We start from the raw sequence: 27279 nt of genomic DNA on the forward strand, positions 1-27279 counted from the left end.
ACTAGTGCAGCCCCTAAGGCACTACCCAGGTTTAGGATCCCTAATCTTTGCAGGGATTCAGCTAGGGTCAGTAGGGGCAGCCGCCGACGAGCGGGGGCGCCATTTGCGTCCAAGAGGGTGCCAACCTCCGCTGACAGGCAGGGCTACTCGGCTAGGGACTCCCTAGGGTGAACTAGCCTTAGCAACAGGCGATTTATAAAATACTATAGGGGTTTGTACGGTCAGACCAGCTGTCTTTGGTGAATTACTACCTGGCTTTTGTGTTTCATTTGTTGGTCCCTAGGCTGTGGGTCTAGCATTAGGTTTTGGTAGTGGTATAGCATTCCCACACGTGTATAGGGACTTATAGGGTTTTAAGGGTGAGTCGACGAGGAGCGGGGGCGCCATATTGCGCTCAAGACGGTGACAACCTCCGCAGATAGGCAGGGAGTATTTCTAGGGACGTGTAGTAGTTGCATTTCGTCCTATTTTCTGCCCCTCACCCTTTGCCCTTCATTTTTTCGGGCCAGGTTTTTATTAACCCACTCCCATAAAAAGGGATTTGGGTGTTGTGTCACTTTTTAAATCCTAATTTGGTTAAATAAAGTTTTTTGATATATTAGTTGTTTTCCTTTTCTTGTATATTCAGCTACACAGCGACGCCCTTTACGTAAGTTATGCAATTTGGTTTCAGCTTTAGCGCAGCGATTCGGGTCATCAAACACTTGGTCCATAGCAGTGATGAATTACACTAAGTCATTTAGGCGGTCAGAGTTCTTTTCCACATAAGGTGAGGCCCATGCAAGAGCCTCATCAGTCAGGAGATTAATGATAAATATAACCTTTTTCCTGTCACTGGTAGATGGAGAAGATTGCATCTGGAAATAGATGTGAAATTGATTATGGAAGCCATGATAATGAGAACGATCCTGGATATCCTCCCAACTATACTGCTGCTCCGTGTACGACCTCTGGCTATATCCTGATTACGATTCCTGCGTCTCCTAACTACACTACTGCTCTGTGTACCGACCTCTGGCTATATCCTGACTACGATACCTGCTTATCCTCCTAACTACACTGCTGCTCCGTGTACCGACCTCTGGCTATATCCTGACTACGATACCTGCTTATTCTCCCAACTATACTGCTGCTCCGTGTACCGACCTCTGGCTATATCCTGACTACGATACCTGCTTATTCTCCCAACTATACTGCTGCTCCGTGTACCGACCTCTGGCTATATCCTGACAATACCTGCTTATCCTACCAACTACACTGCTGCTCTGTGTACCAACCTCTGGCTATATCCTGAATACGTTACCTGCTTATTCTCCCAACTGTACTGCTGCTCCGTGTACAGACCTCTGGCTATATCCTGACTACGTCCTGACTACGTTACCTGCTTATTCTCCTAACTACACTGCTGCTCCGTGTACCGACCTCTGGCTATATCCTGACTACGATACCTGCTTATTCTCCTAACTACATTGCTGCTACGTGTACCGACCTCTGGCTATATCCTGACTATGATTCCTGCTTATCCTCCTAACTACATTGCTGCTACGTGTACCGACCTCTGGCTATATCCTGACTATGATACCTGCTTATTCTCCTAACTACACTGCTGCTCCGTGTACCGACCTCTGGCTATATCCTGACTACGATACCTGCTTATTCTCCCAACTATACTGCTGCTCCGTGTACCGACCTCTGGCTATATCCTGACGATTCCTGCTTATGCTCCTAACTACACTGCTGCTCCGTGTACCGACCTCTGGCTATATCCTGACTACGATACCTGCTTATTCTCCCAACTACACTGCTGCTCCGTGTACCGACCTCTGGCTATATCCTGACAATACCTGCTTATCCTACCAACTACACTGCTGCTCTGTGTACCAACCTCTGGCTATATCCTGAAAACGTTACCTGCTTATTCTCCCAACTGTACTGCTCCTCCGTGTACAGACCTCTGGCTATATCCTGACTACGTCCTGACTACGTTACCTGCTTATTCTCCTAACTACATTGCTGCTACGTGTACCGACCTCTGGCTATATCCTGACTATGATACCTCCCTATCCTCCTAACTACACTGCTGCTCCGTGTACCGACCTCTGGCTATATCCTGACTACGATACCTGCTTATTCTCCCAACTATACTGCTGCTCCGTGTACCGACCTCTGGCTATATCCTGACGATTCCTGCTTATCCTCCTAACTACACTGCTGCTCCGTGTACCGACCTCTGGCTATATCCTGACTACGATACCTGCTTATTCTCCCAACTATACTGCTGCTCCGTGTACGACCTCTGGCTATATCCTGATTACGATTCCTGCGTCTCCTAACTACACTGCTGCTACGTGTACCGACCTCTGGCTATATCCTGATTACGATACCTCCCTATCCTCCTAACTACACTGCTGCTCCGTGTACCGACCTCTGGCTATATCCTGACTACGATACCTGCTTATCCTCCTAACTACACTGCTGCTCCGCATACCGACCTCTGGCTATATCCTGACTATGATACCTGCTTATCCTCCTACCTACACTGCTGCTCTGTGTACCGACCTCTGGCTATATCCTGATTATGATTCCTGCTTATCCTCCTAACTACACTGCTGCTCCGTGTACCGACCTCTGGCTATATCCTGACTACGATTTCTGCTTATCCTCCTAACTACACTGCTGCTCCGTGTACCGACCTCTGGCTATATCCTGACTATGATACCTGCTTATCCTCCTAACTACACTGCTGCTCCGTGTACGACCTCTGGCTATATCCTGATTACGATTCCTGCGTCTCCTAACTACACTGCTGCTCCGTGTACTGACCTCTGGCTATATCCTGACTATGATACCTCCCTATCCTCCTAACTACACTGCTGCTCCGTGTACCGACCTCTGGCTATATCCTGACTACGATACCTGCTTATTCTCCCAACTATACTGCTGCTCCGTGTACCGACCTCTGGCTATATCCTGACTACGATACCTGCTTATTCTCCCAACTATACTGCTGCTCCGTGTACCGACCTCTGGCTATATCCTGACGATTCCTGCTTATCCTCCTAACTACACTGCTGCTCCGTGTACCGACCTCTGGCTATATCCTGACTACGATACCTGCTTATTCTCCCAACTATACTGCTGCTACGTGTACCGACCTGGCTATATCCTGATTACGATACCTCCCTATCCTCCTAACTACACTGCTGCTCCGTGTACCGACCTCTGGCTATATCCTGACTATGATACCTGCTTATCCTCCTAACTACACTGCTGCTCCGTGTACGACCTCTGGCTATATCCTGATTACGATTCCTGCGTCTCCTAACTACACTGCTGCTCCGTGTACGACCTCTGGCTATATCCTGACTACGATTCCTGCTTATCCTCCCAACTACACTGCTGCTCCGTGTACGACCTCTGGCTATATCCTGACTATGATTCCTGCGTCTCCTAACTATACTGCTGCTCCGTGTACCGATCTCTGGCTATATCCTGACTACGATACCTGCTTATCCTCCTAACTACACTGCTCCTCCGTGTACCAACCTCTGGCTATATCCTTACTACGATACCTGCTTATTCTCCCAACTATACTGCTGCTCCGTGTATGACCTCTGGCTATATCCTGACTATGATACCTGCTTATCCTCCTAACTACACTGCTGCTCCGTGTACCGACCTCTGGCTATATCCTGACTACGATTCCTGCTTATCCTCTGAGCTACACTGCTGCTCCGTGTACCGACCTCTGGCTATATCCTGACTACGCTACCTGCTGGTGCTGCTCCTTGTGGTTGCAATATCACTACTCTAACTCAGGTCAGTAGTAGCATTGTAGTTGGGAGGATACGTATGAATCGTAGTCAGGATATAGCCAGAGGTCAGTACACGGAGCGAGCAGCTGTAGGATTTTGAGGATACGCAGCAGGTGGGAAGGAGCTAGACTAAAGGCTGGAGAACAATAATGTCACAGTGAAGGAAGTACAGTGCCAGGAGTAAGTAGGGTGCTCAATTAGGGGATCACAGGGTAAGCCAATCAGGAACTTGCGGTGGAGACATCAGGAGCAACACAGTTACAAGTATCTGATTTAGCACGGAACTCTCCAGCAAGCTGAATAGCTCAGAGAGGAGAGGTGCCGTCTGGTGCACAAGAGCTGTTGGGTCTGAATGATAATACTGCCATAGCCTCCAGACTTCAGGCTATTATTGCTGCAAAGCCTCACACCGAAGAACAGTGATGGTGATGTCCATGGCCTCCAGACTTCAGGCCATTATTGCTGCAAAGCCTCACACCGGAGGAAACCAGCGAAGGTGACGGCCATGGCTTCCAACCTTCAGGCTGTCACTGCGGCAAAGGATTCTCTACAAAGGGTTAAACGTGGACATTTTATTTATAGGAACGGGAATTTGTCCAAATATTTCTGAGCCTCTGAAATAAGGATTTTTAGGAAAATGGCTGCAAACACTAAACGTTTCAAAGCAGAGTTCAACCCCTTTAATTTAAACCTGAAAATCTCCACTTCAGTCACATCATAGCAGCCTGCAGACCTGATAACGCCAAGATTTGTCACTGGCCATATATTTATAACTATATATCGTGTGGTGGGCACTCTGTGTGGTGAGTATCCTGGTGGGCACTCTGTGGTGGGCTTTCTGTGTGCGGTGAGTAGCATGGTCGGATTTCTGTGTGCGGTGAGTATTGTGGTTGGCTTTCTGTGTGTGGTTAGTAGCGTGGTGGGCACTGTGTGCTGTGAGTATCATGGTGGGCACTCTGTCCGGTGAGGAGCATGGTGGGCACTCTGTGTGTGGTGAGTAGCGTGGTGGCTTTCTGTGTGCGGTGAGTATTGTGGTGGGCTTTGTGTGTGCAGTGAGAATCGTAGGCTTTGTGTGCAGTGAGTAGCGTTGTGGGCTTTCTGTGTGCGGTGAGTATCGTGGTTGGCTTTGTATGGTGAGTAGCGTGGTGGGGACTCCGGTGAGTAGCGTTGTAGGCTTTCTGTGTTGTGAGCATCCTGGTGGGCACTCTGTGCGGTGAGTATTGTGGTGGGCTTTCTGTGTGCGGTGAGTATCGTGGTTGGCTTTGTGTGGTGAGTAGCATGGTGGGGACTCCGGTAAGTAGTGTGGTAGGCTTTCTGTGTGTGGTGAGTAGCGTGGTGGGCACTCTGTCCGGTGAGTAGCATGGTGGGTGCTCTTTGTGTGGTGAGTATCCTGGTGGGCTTTCTGTGTATGGTGAGTATCCTGGTGGGCACTGTGTGGTGAGTAGCGTGGTGGGCTTTCTGTGTGTGGTGAGTATCGTTGGCTTTCTGTATGTGGTGAGTAGCGTGGTGGGCTTTCTGTGTGCAGTGAGTAGCATGGTGGGCACTCTGTCCGATGAGTAGCATGGTGGGCACTCTGTGTGTGTTGGGTAGCGTGGTGGCTTTCTGTGTGCGGTGAGTATCGTGGGCTTTCTGTGTGCGGTGAGTATCGAGATGGGCTTTCTGTGTGTGGTGAGTAGCGTGTTGGGCACTCTGTGCGGTGAATATCGTGGTGGGCACTCTGGTGAGTAGCGTGGTGGGCACTCTGCGGTGAGTAGCATGGTGGGCACTATGGTGTGAATATCGTGGTGGGCACTCTTTGGTGAGTAGCATGGTGGGCTCTCTGGTGAGTAGTGTGGTGGGCACTTGGTGTGTGGTGAGTAGCGTGGCGGGCTCTGTGTGGTGAGTAGCGTGGTGGGCTTTCTGTGTGATGAGTATTGTGGGCACTGGTGTGTGGGGAGTATCATGGTGGGCACTCTGTGTGCGATGAGTAGCGTGGTGGGCTCTCTGTGTGCGATGAGTAGCGTGGTGGGCTCTCTGTGTGCGGTGAGTATCGTGGTGGGCACTCTGCAGTAAGTAGCGTGGTGGGCCCTCTGGTGAGTAGCATGGTGGGCTCTCTGTGTGTGGCGAGTAGCGTTGTGGGCTTTCTGTGTGTGGTGAGTAGCGTGGTGAGTATCCTGGAGGGCACTCTGTGTATAGTGGGTATTGTGGTGGGCATTCTGTGTGCGGTGAGTAGCGTTGTGGGCTTCCTGTGTGTGGTGAGTAGTGTGGTGAGTAGCATGGTGGGCACTCTGATGAATATCCTGCTGGACACTGTGTGGTGGGCTGTCTGTGTGTGGTGTGAGTAGCATGGTGGGCACTCTGTGTGTGGTGAGTAGCGTGGTGGGCTTTCTGTGTGCAGTGAGTAGCGTTGTGGGCTTTCTGTGTGCGGTGAATTTCATGGGCTTTCTGTGTGCAGTGAGTAGCGTTGTGGGCTTTGTGTGCGGTGAGTATCGTGGTTGGCTTTGTGTGGTGAGTAGCGTGGTGGGGACTCCGGTGAGTAGCATTGTAGGCTTTGTGTGTGTGGTGAGTATCCTGGTGGGCACTCTGTGTGGTGGACTTTGTGTGCGGTGAGTAGCGTGGTGGGCTTTCTGTGTGGTGAGCATCCTGGTGGGCACTCTGTGCGGTGAGTATCGTGGTTGGCTTTGTGTGGTGAGTAGCATGGTGGGGACTCCGGTAAGTAGCGTGGTGGGCACTCTGTTCGGTGAGTAGCATGGTAGGCGCTCTTTGTGTGGTGAGTAGCATGGTGGGCTTTCTGTGTATGGTGAGTATCCTGGTGGGCACTGTGTGGTGAGTAGCGTGGTGGGCTTTCTGTGTGCGGTGAGTATCGTGGGCTTTCTGTGTGTGGTGAGTAGCATGGTGGGCTTTCTGTGTGCAGTGAGTAGCGTGGTGGGCACTTTGCCCGATGAGTAGCATGGTGGGCACTCTGTGTTGAGTAGCGTGGTGGCTTTCTGTGTGCGGTGAGTATCGAGATGGGCTTTCTGTGTGTGGTAAGTAGCGTGGTGGGCACTCTGCGGTGAATAGCGTGGTGGGCACTCTGGTGTGGTGAATATCGTGGTGGGCACTCTGGTGAGTAGCATGGTGGGCACTATGGTGTGGTGAATATCGTGGGCACTCTGGTGAGTAGCATGGTGGGCACTCTGGTGAGTAGCATGGTGGGCACTCTGGTGAGTAGCATGGTGGGCTCTCTGGTGAGTAGCGTGGTGGGCTTTCTGTGTGCGGTGAGTATTGTGGGCACTCTGGTGTGTGGTGAGTAGTGTGGTGGGCACTTGGTGTGTGGTGAGTAGCGTGGTGGGCTTTCTGTGTGGTGAGTATTGTGGTGGGCACTGGTGTGTGGGGAGTATCATGGTGGGCACTCTGGTGAGTAGCATGGTGGTCACTCTGTGCGATGAGTAGTGTGGTGGGCTCTCTGTGTGCGGTGAGTATCGTGGTGGGCACTGTGTGGTGAGTAGCTTGGTGGGTACTCTGTGCAGTAAGTAGCATGGTGGGCCCTCTGGTGAGTAACATGGTGTGCTTTCTGTGTGTGGTGAGTAGCGTTGTGGGCTTTCTGTGTGATGAGTATCCTGGTGGGCACTCTGTGCGGTGAGTATTGTGGTGGGCATTCTGTGTGCAGTGAGTAGCGTGGTGAGTATCGTGGAGGGCACTCTGTGTGGTGAGTAGCATGGTGGGCACTCTGATGAGTATCGTGGTGGACACTGTGTGGTGGGCTGTCTGTGTGTGGTGTGAGTAGCATGGTGGGCACTCTGGTGAGTATCCTGGTGGACAGTGTGTGGTGAGTAGCATGGTGGGCACTCTGGTGAGTATCCTGGTGGGCGGTCTATGCGGTGAGTAGCATGGTGGGCACTCTGGTGAGTATTCTGGTGGACACTGTGTGTGGTGAGTAGCATGGCGGGCACTCTGATGAGTATCCTGGTGGACACTGTGTGGTAGGCTGTCTGTGTGTGGTGAATAGCATGGTGGGCACTCTGGTGAGTATCCTGGTGGACACTGTGTGTGGTGAGTAGCATGGTGGGCACTCTGAGTATCCTGGTGGACACTGTGTGGTGGGCTGTCTGTGGTGAGTAGCGTGGTTGGCACTCTGGTGAGTATCCTGATGGATGTGTGGTGAGTATCCTGGTGGGCTATCTGTGCGGTGAGTAGCGTGGTGGGCACTCTGTGTGGTGAGTAGCCTGGTGGGCTTTCTGTGTGTGGTGAGTAGCGTGGTGGGCACATTGTGCGGTGAGTAGCATGGTGGGCACTCTGGTGAGTAGTATGGTGGACTTTGTGTGCGGTGAGTATTGTAGGCACTCTGGTGTTTGGCGAGTAGCGTGGTGGGCTCTCTGTGTGTCGTGAGTATCGTGGTGAACACTCTGCAGTGAGTAGCGTGGTGGGCTTTGTGTGTAGTGAGTATCGTGGTGGGCACTCTGCGATAAGTAGCATGGTGGGCACTCTGGTGAATAGCGTGGTGGGCACTCTGTGGTGAGTATCATGGGCTCTTTGTGGTAAGTAGCGAGGTGGGCTTTCTGTGTGGTGAGTAGCGTGGTGGGCACTCTGTGTGATAAGTTGCGTGGTGGGCTTTCTGTGTGTGGTGAGTATCCTGGTGGGCTCTGTGTGCGGTGAGTAGCGTGGTGGGCTTTCTGTGTGTGGTGATTATTGTGGTAGGCAGTCTGTGCGGTGAGTAGCGTGGTGGGCTTTCTGTGTGTGGTGAGTATCCTGGTGGGCAGTCTGTGCGGTGAGTATTGTGGGCACTCTGTGTGCAGTGAGTATCCTGGTGGGCTTTCTGTGTGCGGTGAGTAGCATTGTGGGCTTTCTGTGTGTGGTGAGTATTGTGGTAGGCAGTCTGTGCGGTGAGTAGCGTGGTGGGCTTTCTGTGTGTGGTGAGTATCCTGGTGGGCTCTGTGTGTGGTGAGTAGCGTGGTGGGCTTTCTGTGTGTGGTGAGTATTGTGGTAGGCAGTCTGTGCGGTGAGTAGCGTGGTGGGCTTTCTGTGTGTGGTGAGTAGGGTGGTGGGCTTTCTGTGTGTGGTGAGTATTGTGGTAGGCAGTCTGTGCGGTGAGTAGCGTGGTGGGCTTTCTGTGTGTGGTGAGTATCCTGGTGGGCAGTCTGTGCGGTGAGTATCCTGGTGGGCTTTCTGTGTGCGGTGAGTATCCTGGTGGGCTTTCTGTGTGCGGTGAGTAGCGTGGTGGGCTTTCTGTGTGTGGTGAGTATCCTGGTGGGCAGTCTGTGCAGTGAGTATCGTGGGCTGTGTGTGTGGTGAGTATCCTGGTGGGTTTTCTGTGTGCGGTGAGTAGCGTGGTGGGCTTTCTGTGTGTGGTGAGTATTGTGGTAGGCAGTCTGTGCGGTGAGTAGTGTGGTGGGCTTTCTGTGTGTGGTGAGTATCCTGGTGGGCAGTCTGTGCGGTGAGTATCGTGGGCTCTGTGTGTGGTGAGTATCCTGGTGGGCTCTGTGTGTGGTGAGTAGCGTGGTGGGCACTCTGTGTGCGGTGAGTATCCTGGTGGGCTTTCTGTGTGCGGTGAGTAGCGTGGTGGGCTTTCTGTGTGTGGTGAGTATCCTGGTGGGCAGTCTGTGCGGTGAGTATCTTGGGCTCTGTGTGTGGTGAGTATTGTGGTAGGCACTCTGGTGTGTGGTGAGTATCATTGTGAGCACTGTTTGGTGAGTAGCGTGGTGGGCTCTCTGGTGAGTAGCGTGGCAGGCTTTGTGTGGTGCGTATTGTGGTGGGCACTCTTGTGTGTGGTGAGTATCCTGGTGGTCACTCTGTGCGGTGAGTATCGTGGGCACTCTGCGTGCGGTGAGAATCCTGGTGGGCTTTCTGTGTGTGGTGAGTATTGTGGTAGGCAGTCTGTGCGGTGAGTAGCGTGGTGCGCTTTCTGTGTGTGGTGAGTATCCTGGTGGGCAGTCTGCGGTGAGTATCGTGGGCTCTGTGTGTGGTGAGTATCCTGGTGGGCTCTGTGTGTGGTGAGTAGCGTGGTGGGCTTTCTCTGTGTGGTGAGTATTGTGGTAGGCAGTCTGTGCGGTGAGTAGCGTGGTGCGCTTTCTGTGTGTGGTGAGTATCCTGGTGGGCAGTCTGCGGTGAGTATCGTGGGCTCTGTGTGTGGTGAGTATCCTGGTGGGCTCTGTGTGTGGTGAGTAGCGTGGTGGGCACTCTGTGTGCGGTGAGTTTCCTGGTGGGCTTTCTGTGTGCGGTGAGTAGCGTGGTGGGCTTTCTGTGTGTGGTGAGTATCCTGGTGGGCAGTCTGTGCGGTGAGTATCTTGGGCTCTGTGTGTGGTGAGTATTGTGGTAGGCACTCTGGTGTGTGGTGAGTATCGTTGTGAGCACTGTTTGGTGAGTAGCGTGGTGGGCTCTCTGGTGAGTAGCGTGGCGGGCTTTGTGTGGTGCTTATTGTGGTGGGCACTCTTGTGTGTGGTGAGTATCCTGGTGGTCACTCTGTGCGGTGAGTATCGGCACTCTGCGTGCGGTGAGTATCCTGGTGGGCTTTCTGTGTGCGGTGAGTAGCATGGTTGGCTTTCTGTGTGTGGTGAGTATTGTGGTAGGCAGTCTGTGCGGTGAGTAGCGTGGTGGGCTTTCTGTGTGTGGTGAGTATCCTGGTGGGCAGTCTGTGCAGTGAGTATCGTGGGCTGTGTGTGTGGTGAGTATCCTGGTGGGCTTTCTGTGTGCGGTGAGTAGCGTGGTGGGCTTTCTGTGTGTGGTGAGTATTGTGGTAGGCAGTCTGTGCGGTGAGTAGCGTGGTGGGCTTTCTGTGTGTGGTGAGTATCCTGGTGGGCAGTCTGTGCGGTGAGTATCGTGGGCTCTGTGTGTGGTGAGTATCCTGGTGGGCTCTGTGTGTGGTGAGTAGCGTGGTGGGCTTTCTGTGTGCGGTGAGTATCCTGGTGGGCTTTCTGTGTGCGGTGAGTAGCGTGGTGGGCTTTCTGTGTGTGGTGAGTATCCTGGTGGGCAGTCTGTGCGGTGAGTATCTTGGGCTCTGTGTGTGGTGAGTATTGTGGTAGGCACTCTGGTGTGTGGTGAGTATCGTTGTGAGCACTGTTTGGTGAGTAGCGTGGTGGGCTCTCTGGTGAGTAGCGTGGCGGGCTTTGTGTGGTGCGTATTGTGGTGGGCACTCTTGTGTGTGGTGAGTATCCTGGTGGTCACTCTGTGCGGTGAGTATCGTGGGCACTCTGTGTGCGGTGAGTAGCGTGGTGGGCTTTCTGTGTGTGGTGAGTATTGTGGTAGGCACTCTGGTGTGTGGTGAGTATCGTTGTGAGCACTGTTTGGTGAGTAGCGTGGTGGGCTCTCTGGTGAGTAGCGTGGCGGGCTTTGTGTGGTGCGTATTGTGGTGGGCACTCTTGTGTGTGGTGAGTATCCTGGTGGTCACTCTGTGCGGTGAGTATCGTGGGCACTCTGTGTGCGGTGAGTAGCGTGGTGGACTTTCTGTGTGTGGTGAGTATTGTGGTAGGCACTCTGGTGTGTGGTGAGTATGCAATGATTCGCATTGGGGGCACTTTCCTCTCAGAAGGAGATTATTTTGTGTGGTGTGTCAGTGTAACTGTTAATCTGTGGAGTAAATATCACAAATAAATGGGGGCACTTCATTTTCTTTAACTCGTCGCCGTGCGGTGTGTGCGGGTGTGGGGCTCTCTGTATAATGAGACTATTATCTTCCCTGCAGGAGGGGGCGCTGGATCTAGCGGTGGAAGGCGGCATTGAGTCTCCCATTGGGAAAATCGTGGTTTCTGCGATTTATGACGGGGGTGCTGCAGACAACCACGGTATGTCACATGGGAATTTACGCTGTATTTCTACTGCCATTATAACATAATAGAGGTCGTTATCGATGCGCAGAGAGCTATAATGGCCGCCATAGAGAAAGAGATCAGGTTGTCGATATATGGAGACGGGGAGGGACCAGTATCTTCCTATACTGTGGATTGGACGGCTCTCCATTACCCAGGAGCCTTTTGTCTGCAAGGAGTATGGGTGCAGTAGCTTGCTATACCATGGATTGGACAGGTCTTCATTACCCAAGACCCTGTAATCCACAGAGGGGCCAATAGCATGCTACACTGGGGATTTGACAGCTCTCCATTACCCAGGGGGCCGGTTTCTTTCTAATAAGTCTATATTTTCTGTAGGTGGGATTGTGCGAGGGGACGAGATTCTGGCTGTTAACGGGAAGATCCTGACTGACGTGACTTTATCTGAAGCTCAGAGCACGCTGTCTCGAGCCTGGAGCTCCGGTGGGGTGAGTGCCACTCTCTGGGGTGCGTGCCATTCTGCAGATTGCGTGCCGCTCTGAGGTGCGTGCCTCTCCAGGGTGTGTGCTGCTCTGCGTCAGTCTGCCTGAGAACTAATGGTACATTACATATCAGGTCATATACATGTCCTCCTCATGGTGTACAGTCCTCCATCTACCTAGCTGTGATTACTGACATCTCGGGTCATATACATGTCCTCCTCATGGTGTATAGTCCTCCTCCTACCTAGCTGTGATTACTGACATCTCGGGTCATATACAAGTCCTCCTCATGGTGTACAGTCCTCCATCTACCTAGTTGTGATTACTGACATCTCGGGTCATATACAAGTCCTCCTCATGGTGTACAGTCCTCCATCTACCTAGCAGTGATTACTGACATCTCGGGTCATATACATGTCCTTCTCATGGTGCACAGTCCTCCATCTACCTAGTTGTGATTACTGACATCTCGGGTCATATACATGTCCTTCTCATGGTGCACAGTCCTCCATCTTCCTAGCTGTGATTACTGACATCTCGGGTCATATACATGTCCTCCTCATGGTGTACAGTCCTCCATCTACCTAGCTGTGATTACTGACATCTCGGGTCAAATACATGTCCTTCTCATGGTGCACAGTCCTCCATCTACCTAGCTGTGATTACTGACATCTCGGGTCATATACATGTCCTTCTCATGGTGCACAGTCCTCCATCTACCTAGTTGTGATTACTGACATATCGGGTCATATATATGTCCTCCTCATGGTGCACAGTCCTCCATCTACCTAGTTGTGATTACTGACATCTCGGGTCATATACATGTCCTCCTCATGGTGTATAGTCCTCCATCTACCTAGTTGTGATTACTGACATCTCAGGTCATATACAAGTCCTCCTCGTGGTGTACAGTCCTCCATCTACCTACTTGTGATTACTGACATCTCGGGTCATATACATGTCCTCCTCGTGGTGTACAGTCCTCCATCTACCTAGTTGTTATTGCTGACATCTCGGGTCATATACATGTCCTCCTCATGGTGCACAGTCCTCCATCTACCTAGTTGTGATTACTGACATCTCGGGTCATATACATGTCCTCCTCATGGTGCACAGTCCTCCATCTACCTAGTTGTGATTACTGACATCTCGGGTCATATACATGTCCTCCTCATGGTGTATAGTCCTCCATCTTCCTAGCTGTGATTGCTGACATCTCGGGTCATATACATGTCCTCCTCATGGTGTATAGTCCTCCACCTACCTAGCTGTGATTACTGACATCTTGGGTCATATACATGTCCTCCTCATGGTGTACAGGCCTCCATCTACCTAGCTGTGATTACTGACATCTTGGGTCATATACATGTCCTTCTCATGGTGCACAGTCCTCCATCTACCTAGTTGTGATTACTGACATCTCGGGTCATATACATGTCCTCCTCGTGGTGTACAGGCCTCCATCTACCTAGCTGTGATTACTGACATCTCGGGTCAAATACATGTCCTTCTCATGGTGCACAGTCCTCCATCTACCTAGCTGTGATTACTGACATCTCGGGTCATATACATGTCCTTCTCATGGTGCACAGTACTCCATCTACCTAGTTGTGATTACTGACATCTCGGGTCATATACATGTCCTCCTCGTGGTGTACAGTCCTCCATCTTCCTAGCTGTGATTGCTGACATCTCGGGTCATATACATGTCCTCCTCATGGTGTATAGTCCTCCACCTACCTAGCTGTGATTACTGACATCTCGGGTCATATACATGTCCTTCTCATGGTGCACAGTCCTACATCTACCTAGCTGTGATTACTGACATCTCGGGTCATATACATGTCCTCCTCATGGTGTACTGTCCCCCCCATTTTCCTAGCTGTGATTACTGACATCTCGGGTCATATACATGTCCTCCTCATGGTGTATAGTCCTCCACCTACCTAGCTGTGATTACTGACATCTCGGGTCATATACATGTCCTCCTCATGGTGTACTGTCCCCCCCATTTTCCTAGCTGTGATTACTGACATCTCGGGTCATATACATGTCCTCCTCATGGTGTATAGTCCTCCATCTACCTAGTTGTGATTACTGACATCTCGGGTCATATACATGTCCTCCTCGTGGTGTACAGTCCTCCATCTACCTAGCTGTGATTACTGACATCTCGGGTCATATACATGTCCTTCTCATGGTGCACAGTCCTCCATCTACCTAGTTGTGATTACTGACATCTCGGGTCATATACATGTCCTCCTCATGGTGCACAGTCCTCCATCTACCTAGTTGTGATTACTGACATCTCGGGTCATATACATGTCCTCCTCGTGGTGTACAGTCCTCCATCTTCCTAGCTGTGATTGCTGACATCTCGGGTCATATACATGTCCTCCTCGTGGTGTATAGTCCTCCACCTACCTAGCTGTGATTACTGACATCTTGGGTCATATACATGTCCTTCTCATGGTGCACAGTCCTCCATCTACCTAGTTGTGACTACTGACATCTCGGGTCATATACATGTCCTCCTCGTGGTGTACAGGCCTCCATCTACCTAGCTGTGATTACTGACATCTCGGGTCAAATACATGTCCTCCTCATGGTGCACAGTCCTCCATCTACCTAGCTGTGATTACTGACATCTCGGGTCATATACATGTCCTCCTCATGGTGTGCTGTCCCCCCCATTTTCCTAGCTGTGATTACTGACATCTCGGGTCATATACATGTCCTCCTCGTGGTGTACAGGCCTCCATCTACCTAGCTGTGATTACTGACATCTCGGGTCATATACATGTCCTCCTCATGGTGTACTGTCCCCCCCATTTTCCTAGCTGTGATTACTGACATCTCGGATCATATATATGTCCTCCTCATGGTGTCCAGTCCTCACCATTTTCCTAGCTGTGATTACTGACATCTCGGGTCATATACATGTCCTCCTCGTGGTGTACAGGCCTCCATCTACCTAGCTGTGATTACTGACATCTCGGGTCATATACATGTCCTCCTCATGGTGCACAGTCCTCCATCTACCTAGCTGTGATTACTGACATCTCAGGTCATATACATGTCCTCCTCATGGTGTACAGTCCTCACCATTTTCCTAGCTGTGATTACTGACATCTCGGATCATATACATGTCCTCCTCATGGTGTACTGTCCCCCCCATTTTCCTAGCTGTGATTACTGACATCTCGGGTCATATACATGTCCTCCTCGTGGTGTACAGGCCTCCATCTACCTAGCTGTGATTACTGACATCTCGGGTCATATACATGACCTCCTCATGGTGTACAGTCCTCCACCTACCTAGCAGTGATTACTGACATCTCGGGTCATATACATGTCCTCCTCATGGTGTCCAGTCCCCCCCAGTTTCCTAGCTGTGATTGCTGACCTCTATGGGATGACTGTTTGGTGACACATATTTCCTTTGCCAAATGCTACATTTGCGTCCTGTCTAAAAGCCATATGGTTGTAAACTGAGCAATAGTCATCCCCCACCGACATGGACACCACAACTTGCCAACCAAATGGGGTCCGGAAATAAACACTGCTGTCCAGCAAGCCAGAGGTTAAATGCCCTAAGAACGGCTGCGGGTTCTTTACAGAAAAAAAAAATCACATTTTAAAGTTTTATTACAAAAAATAGAGATGAGGGAAATTCTCAAAAATGATTTCAGGTTTGATTAATTCACTTTTGACTGCCTGGAGAATTTGTGTGACACTCTGAGGTTCTCCAGGACTGCCTCCAATCCCACATAAGCTCTGTCACGCATACATAGACTTAGTAATGTCCGAGCGATCGCATCATATCTGCCTGTGAGTAATCAGATGGCGACCAACAAGAAACAGGTCATCCCTGCCTGTGCTATGAATGTATAACAGCCGCGAGACATGCAGCCGCAAGGACTCGAACATATTTCTCGAGCTCGCCGAACACACTCTTCGTGCACGAGCATGCCCTGGTTCCCAGCAACATCATCATCATCGTTGTCCTCATTATCATCGTTGTCCTCATTATCATCCCTGACACATCTCGGTATGAAGTCTCATGGATTCCTTCCCTCCTCATGATTCCCATGTCTAGATTAGACACCACTGCCATGGCTACAAGTGCCACGATTGCTGTTAAGCTTTACAGTGGCATGTATAAGTTTGTGCACCCCTAGGTGTCATGTCGGACGCTGTTCACACTAGGGCGTCCGACAGACAGCGGTAATTCCACATTCGTCCACTATACGCTCAGTGGCTCCGGCTAGACTTTATCCAGGTTGTCCGGGGTTAGTCTAGCTGGTAATCGGGTTGGAGGCTGGGTCACGCCCGTGGCCTTTAAATAGTTTTGCTGGGCTTTGGGCGTCGCCGATTATAGCTTGTGTCTTGTTCCTGGTGATTCCGGTCTGGAGTGGTGGTCTAGGAGAGGAAATATCGTATCTGGTGGTGTATTATCCTTTGTCATATTTCTCCTTCCTATATTTGTATTGTTTTGCCCTGTGCACATTATAGTATTTTCCTGTGTGCCTGCGGCGTGGTGCGTTTTTAGTTTTCCTTGTCTGTGCTTTCTGTAGGGGTTGGTGTATGGTCTTATCACTGAGTGGCGGGTGGAGGTTTCAGCATAGGACTGAAACAGGAGTCAGGTTACCTAGTCTCCCCGTGACACTAGGTCACATTCCGGTTATTGTGAACAGTTAAGCAAGGTGAAGATGAAATGATCTAAAAGGCCTAAAGTTACAGATGACATTTCCTTTGTATTTAGGTGCAATATATAATATATATATATATATATATATATATATATATATATATATATATATATATATATATATATATATATATATATATATATATATAGTAGCATGGCTAAAGGGTGTGTAGTCGACGGGAGGTATGTGCCACATAAGTGCCTTGTTGCTGTAATGTAGCCCGGAGTATTTCTTTGTTGTGTATATAACCATGTATATATATGTGTTCCAGGACCTGTGGTGATGTCAGACCACATGGCTAATCATGTGATGGGTTACTGGGTGTGGTTAGCTCTATATAAGACAGGCAAATGCTTAACACAGGAGATGTGTGTGGAGGTGAAACCCTCCTGAGTGTGTTAAGGCTAGAGGACTGAGCCTGGTGGACTGGACACTTTGTTTTGCTTTTCCTGAACTTAAGGCTATTTGTTTGCTGTTATTTTTCCATGTGGTTTATGACGTAATAAACCCTGTGAACTTTAAAGGAACGTGCCTCCTGAGTGTCAGCCGTCGCACCTGAGTGAGTGAAATCCCTACAATTGGTGGTAGACGTGCGGGCAGCGTTCCCAGTGGAGACGTAAGTCTATTATTGGATGTCCTGGGTCAAGTCGGCTGTAAGCCAGCAAGCATTGCCGGGGAAAATGGAGGACCTGCTGAAACACTTGGTCCAGTTGCAGTCACAGCAGGAGCAATGGCAGCAAGAGACCAACAGGCTGTTGATGCAGCAGATACAACAGAGCCAGCAGGAGCAACGGCAGAGCCAGCAGGAGCAACGGCAGCAGATGCAACAGAGCCAGCAGGAGCAACGGCAGCAGATGCAACAGAGCCAGCAGGAGCAACGGCAGCAGATGCAGCTTCTGGCAACCGCCATTCAGGGCAAGATGAGTGCCCCAACCCCAGGTTTGGCTGATGACACCCACGTCCGGAAGACAGTAAGACGCGCATTGCAGAAAATGACCCCCGGGGATGATGTTGAGGCCTTCCTGACGGTGTTTGAGAGGGTCGCTGAGAGGGAAAAACTCCCGCCAGAGCAGTGGGCAGAGGTACTGGCGCCATACCTGACGGGAGAACCTCAGAAGGCATACTATGATTTGACCTTGCAGGATGCCAAAGAGTATCACAAATTGAAAGTCGAGATTCTCGCACGTTTGGGGGTGACACTGACTGTCAGAGCACAGCGAGTTCACAGCTGGGCCTATCACCGGGACAAACCGCCTCGCTCTCAAATGTTTGATCTGTTGCACCTGGTCCAGAAATGGCTGCAGCCAGAGTCATGTACCCCTGCACAGATGGTGGAACGAGTGATGATGGATCGGTTTGTGCATTCCCTCCCGAGGTCCATACAGACTTGGGTTGCCCAGGGTGATCCCCAGAATGCCGACGAACTGATCGGACTGGTCGAGAGATACCAAAGGTTGGAAGGCTCCTCCGGGAGACAACCCATGCCGTACTGGGGGTCCCAGAAGGGAGCGGAGTCCCAAAAAGGGGTGGCGCGTCCAAGGTCACAAAGGGCGGGGGAGGTGGTGTCCAAGGTCCCTACGGGTGATATTATTTGTTGGAGGTGCCACAGGCCAGGACATATAGTTGCCCGTTGTTCCCAAACCACTGAGCAGATGGACTGCAGCATGGGACGCCGTTGTTCATACTATGCGTATCTAGCCTGCAGTGTGAACTCTCCGCCCAACGAGGGACCTCAAGCGTGTCCCGTAAGGGTGAACGGTTGAGCAGTCACGGCACTGTTAGACTCGGGGAGCCTAGTGACCCTGGTGAGGGCCACTTTTCCTCTCCACCTCCTCCCGGGAAAGAAGGTCGGAGTGCGGTGCATACATGGTGATGCAAAGGACTACCCTTTGGCCAGGGTGGACATTGAAACGGCATGTGGCACTGAGTCCCACATAGTCGGCGTCGTGCAGGACTTGTTGCACCCTATAATTATTGGCCGGGATTTCTGTTTGTTTTGGGATTTGTGGGGAAAAGGTTCTGATCTCCCTAGCAAGAGTAGGCAACCAATGAACCCTGGAAGGGTGTCGCCACACCCAGAGACAGACAGGTTTCCTTTTTGTGTTCTGGTTGGGGATGAGGAGGAAGCGTCCCCTGCATCTGACATTATGGAGTTAGAGGTAACCGGTGAAAATTTTGGGACTGCCCAACATAGGGACCCCACTCTGAGGGAGGCCTTTAATAATGTCACAGTTATTGACGGGGTGGTACAGGAGCCGGGGGCAGACACAAGATTTCCCCATTTTCTGATGAGTGGGGAGTTGTTGTACCGGGTCACGAAAATAAGGAAGGAGTTGGTAGAGCAGTTGGTAGTGCCGGGTCCATATAGACGGAAGGTGTTGGACATGGCCCATTCACACATCTTGGGTGGACACCTAGGGGTGGAAAAAACGCAGGAACGGGTTGTGCAGAGGTTCTATTGGCCTGGGTGTCACCGGGAAATAGTGAACCTATTGCAGGTCCTGCCCTACATGTCAGCTAACTGCTCCCACTTCTCATTTCCGGAACCCCCTTGTGCCACTGCCCATTATTGAGGTGCCGTTCGAGAGAATTGCCATGGACTTGGTCGGTCCCTTAGTTAAATCAGCCCGGGGCCATCAGTATATATTAGTCATCCTGGACTATGCCACACGCTATCCTGAGGCAATTCCCCTGAGAAATTCTTCCTCGAAGAGTATAGCCCGCGAGTTGGTCCATGTCTTTTCCCGGACAGGTCTGCCGAAGGAGATCCTGACTGACCAGGGGACACCTTTCATGAGCAAGGTGATGAGGGAATTATGCAAAGCCCTGAAAATCTCCCAGTTGAGGACCTCGGTGTACCATCCCCAGTCAGATGGCCTTGTTGAGAGATTTAACAAGACACTGAAGAGCATGCTGAGACAAGCTATAGAGAAAGATGGTAGAGACTGGGATTGTCTCTTACCCTACCTGATGTTTTCCATTCGTGAAGTTCCACAGACCTCCACAGGATTCTCACCGTTTGAGCTTCTATATGGCCGACATCCGCGAGGACTCCTGAATATAGCCAAGGAAACCTGGGAAGCCGAAGTCACGCCCCACAGAAGCGTCATTGAGCATGTGGCCCTGATGCAGCAGAGGATTGCAAAGGTGATGCCTATTGTGAAAGAACACCTCCTCCAGGCACAAGAAGCTCAGGCCAGAGTCTACAATCGGTCTGCAAGAGCGAGGCGGTTCAATCCGGGAGACCGAGTTCTTGTGTTAATTCCGACGGTGGAGAGCAAGTTCTTGGCCAAATGGCAAGGGCCATATTAGGTTGTCGAGAAACTTGGTGAAGTAAATTATAAAATTCACCAACCAGGAAGACGGAAACCATTCCAAGTATACCATGTCAACCTCATCAAGCCATGGCAAGATAGAGAGCCGACAGTAACTCCATCGTTGTTAAGCAACCCAGAAGGTGAGGTTGGAGCGGTTACTATAGCGGAGACGCTATCGAAGTCCCAGAAATAGCAGTGCCGGGAGTTACTCCAGAAAAACAGGGACCTGTTTTCAGAGTTGCCAGGACACACGAAGGTCATAGAGCACGAAGTCCTAACAGAGCCACATGTGCGGGTGAACGTGAAGCCCTATCGTATTCCTGAGGCTCGTCGAGAAGTTGTCTCCAAGGAAGTGGAGCGTATGTTGAAGCTTGGAGTCATTGAGGAATCCAAGAGCGGTTGGTCGAGCCCAATTGTCCTGGTCCCAAAACCTGATGGAGAGTGGAGGTTTTGCAACGACTATCGGAAGGTGAATGAGGTCTCCAAGTTTGACGCTTATCCCATGCCCCGCGTTGATGAGCTCATCGAAAGGCTTGGGCACGCCAGATATATATCCACCTTGGATTTGACAAAGGGGTATTGGCAGATCCCCATGGCACAGGAAGCCAAGGAGAAGACGGCCTTTTCGACACCTGATGGATGCTTCCAGTATGTCTGGATGCCGTTTGGCCTACAGGGAGCTCCGGCGACCTTCCAGAGGGCTATGGATAGAGTCCTTGCACCCCATAAGGCCTACGCTGCTGCGTACCTAGATGATATCGTCATCTTTAGCCCGGACTGGGAGAGTCATCTGGAGAAAGTCCAAGCGGTGTTTGATGCTCTAAGAGAGGCGGGGTTTACAATAAACCCAAAGAAGTGTGCCTTGGGTAAGGAAGAAGCTAAATACCTAGGCTATATAGTGGGTCATGGAGAAATAAAGCCCCAAATCAGGAAAGTGGAGGCAATCCAAACTTGGCCGAAACCACTCTCCAAAAAGCAAGTTAAAGCCTTTCTGGGAATCGTGGGATATTACAGGAGGTTCATCCCGAACTTCGCCACAGTGGCTGCGCCTCTGACTGATCTGCTAAAGGGGACAAAATCAGTGATGGTTAAATGGTCCGAAGAGACAGAGTCAGCCTTCCAAGAGTTGAAAGGGGCTCTATGTAAGCAGCCCGTTCTGATGGCCCCAGACTTAAATAAAGAATTTATTCTTCAGACAGATGCCTCAGATGTTGGGGTAGGAGCAGTCCTTTCCCAAGAGCTACATGGGGAGGAGCATCCTGTCCTCTATCTGAGTAGAAAGCTGTCCTCATCTGAGAAGAACTACTCAGTCGTGGAAAAAGAGTGTTTGGCCATAAAGTGGGCGGTGGACACGTTACGGTACTATCTGCTGGGTCGTAAATTCAGATTGATATCTGACCATGCCCCACTAAGATGGATGAGGGAAACAAAGGGTAGAAATGCTAGGGTCACCCGTTGGATCTTAGCCCTGCAGGACTTCAGTTTCCATGTGGAACATAGGGCCGGAAAGCTGCACGGTAATGCGGATGCCCTATCAAGAATCCCTTGTTTAGTGGGGAAAAGTGCCAAGCCCCACGGCTTTAGGCAGAGGGGGGAGGTATGTAGCATGGCTAAAGGGTGTGTAGTCGACGGGAGGTATGTGCCACATAAGTGCCTTGTTGCTGTAATGTAGCCCGGAGTATTTCTTTGTTGTATGTAACCATGTATATATGTGTGTTCCAGGACCTGTGGTGATGTCAGACCACATGGCTAATCATGTGATGGGTTACTGGGTGTGGTTAGCTCTATATAAGACAGGCTAATGCTTAACACAGGAGATATTTGTGGAGGTGAAACCCTCCTGAGTGTGTTAAGGCTAGAGGACTGAGCCTGATGGACTGGACACTTTGTTTTGCTTTTCCTGAACTTAAGGCTATTTGTTTGCTGTTATTTTTCCATGTGGTTTATGACGTAATAAACCCTGTGAACTTTAAAGGAACGTGCCTCCTGAGTGTCAGCCGTCGCACCAGAGGGAGTGAAATCCCTACTATATATATATATATATATATATACACCGGGCGTGCAGTACACATGTGGTCAAAATTGTTGGTTCCCCTCGTTTAATGACATAAAAACCCACAATGGTCACAGAAATGGCTTGAATCTGACAAAAGTAATAATAAATAAAAGATCTATGAAAATGAACAAATGAAAGTCAGACGCTGCTTTTTATCTATGCTTCCACAGGAGGTTTTCTTTTTTTCACATAGAAAACTCATGAAATCGGCCTGGACAGAAATGATGGTCCCTTAACTTAATATTTTGCTGCACAACCTTTTGAGGCAATCACTGCAATCAAACGATTCCTGTAACTGTCAATGAGACTTCTGCACCTCTCGACAGGTATTTTGGCCGCTCCTCAAGAGCAAACTGCTCCAGTTGTCTCATGTCTGAAGGTTGCCTTTTCCAAACGGCATGTTTCAGCTCTTTCCAAAGATGCTCAATAGGATTTAGGTCAGGTCTCATAGAAGGCCACTTCAGAATAGTCCAGTGTTTCCCTCTTAGCCATTCTTGGGTGATTTTAGCTGTGTGTGTTTTGGGTCATTATCCTGTCGCAAGACCCATGACCTGCGACTGAGACCAAGCTTTCTGACAGTGGGCAGCACATTTCTCTCTAGAATCCCTTGATAGTCTTGAGATTTCATTGGACCATGCACATATTCTAGACACCCTGTGCCAGATGCAGCAAAGCAGCCCCAGAACATAATAGAGCCTCCTCCATGTTTCACAGTAGGGACAGTGTTCTTTTCTTGATATGCTTCATTTTTCCATCTGTGAACATACACTGTGTTCCAAATTATTCTGCACATAGAGTTTAGGAGTGATAAGGTTAGAATTTTTTTGTTTGTCATTTAAACTCATTGATGGTGATGTGTCAGGGCTCTTTATATCACTGAAAACAATTGCAGATACCTGTGCAAATTAGTTTGGCAGGTGTGTCCAAATAAAGTCAAGACTACTTAAGAAGGCTGTTCCACATTATTAAGCAGCCTACATTTTTTGCCAAAATGGGAAAGAAAAAGGATGTGTCGGCTGCTGAGAAGCAACAAATTGTGGAGTATTTCGGTCAAGGCATGACTACAATCAACATTGCCAAGACACTTCATCGTGATCATCGCACAATCAAGAAGTATGTAGCTGATTCCCAGCACACACGTGTGCGTGCTGATAAGGAAAAATTGAGGACTCTTTCCAACAGGCAATTGCGTAAGGTTAAAAGGGCAGCTGCAAAAATGCCTTGTCATAGCAGCAGACAAGTTTTTGAAGCTGCTGGTGCCTCCAACGTCCCCAGAACAACAAGATGCAGGGTCCTTCAGAGGTTTGCAGCTGTGCATAAGCCATCCTGTCGACCACCTCTATCCACTGCAACAAGCAGAAACGGCTCCAGTGGGCCAAATGATACATGAAGACTGACTTCCAAACTGTTTTGTTCACCGATGAGTGCCGTGCAACGCTCGATGGTCCAGATGGATGAAGTGGAGGATGGCTGGTTGATGGACACCCCATGAAAACACGGCTAAGGCGCCAACAAGGAGGAGGTGGAGTAATGTTTTGGGCTGGAATCATGGGGAGAGAGATTGTCAGCCCCTTTATGATCCCTGAAGGGGTAAAGATGAACTCCATAATCTATGTGGAGTTTCTAAAACAACACTTCCTGCCATGGTTCAAGAGGAAGAACCGTGCTTTCCGCAGCAAGATCATTTTCATGCATGCTGCAAAAAACACATCTGCATCTCTGGCTGCTATGGGCATAAAAGAGGACAAACTTATGGTGTGGCCACCATCTTCCCCTGACCTCAACCCCATTTTTTCCAACAATGGTGTCCTCCTTGGTCGTCTCCCATGAAGTCCACTTTGGCTCATACAATGATGGATGGTGCGACCTGACACTGATGTTCCTTGACCTTGAAGTTCACCTTTAATCTGTGTAACGGGGTCTTCCGTGCTGGAGTACCTCTTTAGTACCACCCCGTGTTTCAGGAGGTCCACTCTGCTTTGGCTGGAGTCTGAATGAAGGACGCTGGCTGGAATTGCTTGGTTACATGGGCGCATATAAAAGATCACTGCTTCTCCACGTATTTCCAGTGTGACAACACTTTACTCACAGGACACAGACTATATCACACAGATACAGAGGGCAGGCCTATTGAAAAGCGGCAGGCCAGACATACATTACAATAGCCGCAGGGGGCCGGAGCCTGCCGATATTTACTGTGGGAATTACAAAGGTGGGAGCGGTCAGAAGGGGGATATCTTGTCCCCTCTGCCCAGGGGCGCAGCCTGTGGGCTGATGCATTAGGGACATGCATCTCACATGGAACCTATTATACATACATATAACTGCAGAACATAATCTGGGTGCTTAGGGGTTCCTTAACACGGCTTCCCCTTTTCAGCGACGTGATCGGCATACACAGTCTGATCCTTAACGGATCGGTTTGGGGATGACCGAAGTTTATGGGGTTGGTACAAGTTCCGTTTGTCGACTTAGTCCATCGGCGTTACCATTTTGTTTGCCGGGTCTGTAGTGGATGGTGAAGTCCAGAGGTTGTAGAGCTAAACTCCACCGCAGTAATCTGGCGTTGTCTCCGGAGACCCGATTAAGCCAGACTAGGGGATTATAGTCTGTTAGGAGGGAAAACTGTCGTCCTTACAAATATGGTTGCAACTTTTTGAGTGCCCATACTACCGCCAGGCACTCCTTCTCGATGGCCACATAGCTTACTTCATGGGGCAGTAGTTTCCGACTCAGGTAAGCTACCGGGTGTTCTTGGCCGTCCGGCCCGACTTGGCTCAGTACTGCCCCCAATCCAAACATAGAAGTGTCTGTGTGAACAAGGAAACGTTTAGTTGGATCGGGTGCGGCCAATACAGGGGTATTGGTGAGGGTGTCCTTTAGCTGGCAGAAGGCTTCCTCACACTCTGGGGTCCAGGTTACCTGGCGGGGTTGGTTCTTACGGGTCAGATCAGTGAGGGGCTTGGCTACGCTGCTGTAATTGGGAACAAATTTCCTGTAATACCCCTCTGTCCCTAGAAACGCCATGACCTGGGTTTTAGTGCATGGGGTGGGCCATTTGGCTATGGCCTCAATCTTGGCTGGTTCTGGTCGCTGTTTCCCACTTCCCACCCAGTGCCCTAAATACTGAACCTCTGCTTTGCCCACTTGACACTTATTTGGGTTCAGGGTGATTCCGGCCTTGTGGATCCTGTCTAATACTGTCTCTAGGTGATTTAGATGCTCTTCCCATGTCGCTCTGTAGATGGCGATGTCATCCAGGTAGGCACACGCATAGTCCTGGAGACCATCCAGAAGCCGGTCAGCCAGCCTCTGGAAGGTCACCGGGGCAGTCTTCATCCTGAATGGCATAACTCGAAACTGGAATAAGCCGAACGGGGTGACAAATGCCGACTTGGGAATAGCGTCAGGACTAAGGGGAATCTGCCAGTAGCCTTTGCATAGATCGATGGTGGTCAAATACTTTGCCCCCGCCAGCCGGTCTAACAGCTCATCCACGCGCGGCATGGGATATGCATCCGTCACCGTTTTCTCATTGAGCTTACGATAGTCTACACAAAACCGTGTAGTCCCATCCTTCTTGGGCACTAACACTACGGGGGATGCCCAGGGACTATCTTACTCTTCAATGACCCCTAAATGCAACATCTCTTGTATCTCTTGTCGCATCCCTTCTCGTACAGACTCAGGGACGCGGAAGGGGGGTTGTTGCATGGGGGGCCTGATCCTGGGTCTCAACCTTGTGTTGTGCCAGGTGAGTGTACCCTGGTCTCCCCGAAAACATCCTCTGTCTCTGCCTCAACAACGCCTCCGCCTTCTGTCTCTCCCGGGGACCTAGGTCTTCATCCCAGTGTACCTGGTCCCATGTTTTAGACTGAGTCCTTTCCCCTAAGACATCTGGCAAGGGAAGTCCGGCTAAATCCTCTGCTTCAGGTGCACAGATGGCCACTACCTCTTCAGGGCGCTCCCGGTAGGGCTTCAGCATATTCACGTGGAACATGCGGATAACGCTGGGGTCATCACAATCGGCAACATTATAGGTGGTGTCGGCTATTTTCCCCACTACTTGGTAGGGCCCCTGCCATGCAGCTTGGAACTTGTTCTGCCTAGTGGGTTCGAAAACCAGGACCTTCTGTCCTATTTCCAAGGTGCGTTCTCTGGCCCTCCGATCGTACCATACGCGCTGGCTCCGCTGGGCCACCTGCATGTTCCCACGTACAGCCTGGGTCAGCTCCTGTAGGCGGTCCCGGAATTCCAGCACATAGGGTACAATAGGTACCCCTTCTATGATGCCCTCCCCTTTCCAGTGTTCTAGCACTAAGTCTGGGAGTTCCCTTACCCGCCTCCCGTATACCAGTTCGAACGGGGAGAACCCCGTGGATTCTTGGGGCACCTCCCGATAGGCAAACAGGAGGTGTGGCAAGAATTTCTCCCAGTCCCTGTAGGTCCTGGTAAAAGTCCCAATGAGTTGTTTTAACGTCCCATTAAAGCGTTCACACAACCCATTGGTTTGCGGGTGGTACGGGGCGCTTCTAATGGACTTTACGCCGCACAGCTTCCACAGTTTGTTGGTCACCTCTGCTGTAAACTGGGTACCCTGGTCCAAGATAATCTCCCAGGGAAATCCAACCCGTGAGAAAACCTGGAGCAGGGCAGCTGCCACCGTCTCTGCCAGTATGTTAGGTAACGCAACCGCCTCTGGATACCGTGTGGCATAATCTACCTTTTCCCTGAGGGACCGTTTTTGGCTAACAGCCCTATCAGATCGACCGCTTCTCGGCTAAATGGTTCCTTCACAATTGGGAGGGGGCGTAATTTGGCCTTGCATCAATCTTCCCTCTTGCCAATGCGCTGGCAACTGTCACAGGTCTGGCAGTACTGACGAACATCATAGGTTACCCCCGGCCAAAAGAAGTTTTGTGTCAGACGATGCTTGGTGCGACTGACGCCGAAGTGCCCGGCCAAGGGTTTGTCATGAGAGATTCGCAGTAACTCCTGCCTATACTTCTTGGGAACTACCAGCTGTCGTTTTATAGTGGGGCTCGTCCCTGTGTGGTGCTGCTCTGTGATCTGGTAGATTCCCCTTCCAGTACCCCTCTCCCCTCCTGTGCCTTCCCACGATATCCCTCCAATGAAGGATCCTCAAGTAACTCCCTCTTAAATTCAGCTGGGGTGG

The 27279-nt window shown here is 50.5% G+C and overlaps 1 protein-coding gene across 2 annotated transcripts in view; it reads left to right on the forward strand.

Annotated features, from left to right (window-relative positions):
* USH1C (USH1 protein network component harmonin) overlaps nt 1-27279 on the forward strand; it is a 407047-nt gene that overhangs the window by 324069 nt on the left and 55699 nt on the right. For both annotated transcript variants that reach the window (XM_077281844.1, XM_077281845.1), the window contains 2 exons: nt 11452-11551; nt 11915-12024. In XM_077281844.1, the coding sequence (XP_077137959.1) occupies nt 11452-11551; nt 11915-12024 (210 nt within the window). The remainder of the gene's footprint in view (nt 1-11451; nt 11552-11914; nt 12025-27279) is intronic.

The sequence above is a fragment of the Ranitomeya variabilis genome, chromosome 2, assembly GCF_051348905.1.
Source record: "Ranitomeya variabilis isolate aRanVar5 chromosome 2, aRanVar5.hap1, whole genome shotgun sequence".
NCBI lineage: Eukaryota > Metazoa > Chordata > Amphibia > Anura > Dendrobatidae > Ranitomeya > Ranitomeya variabilis.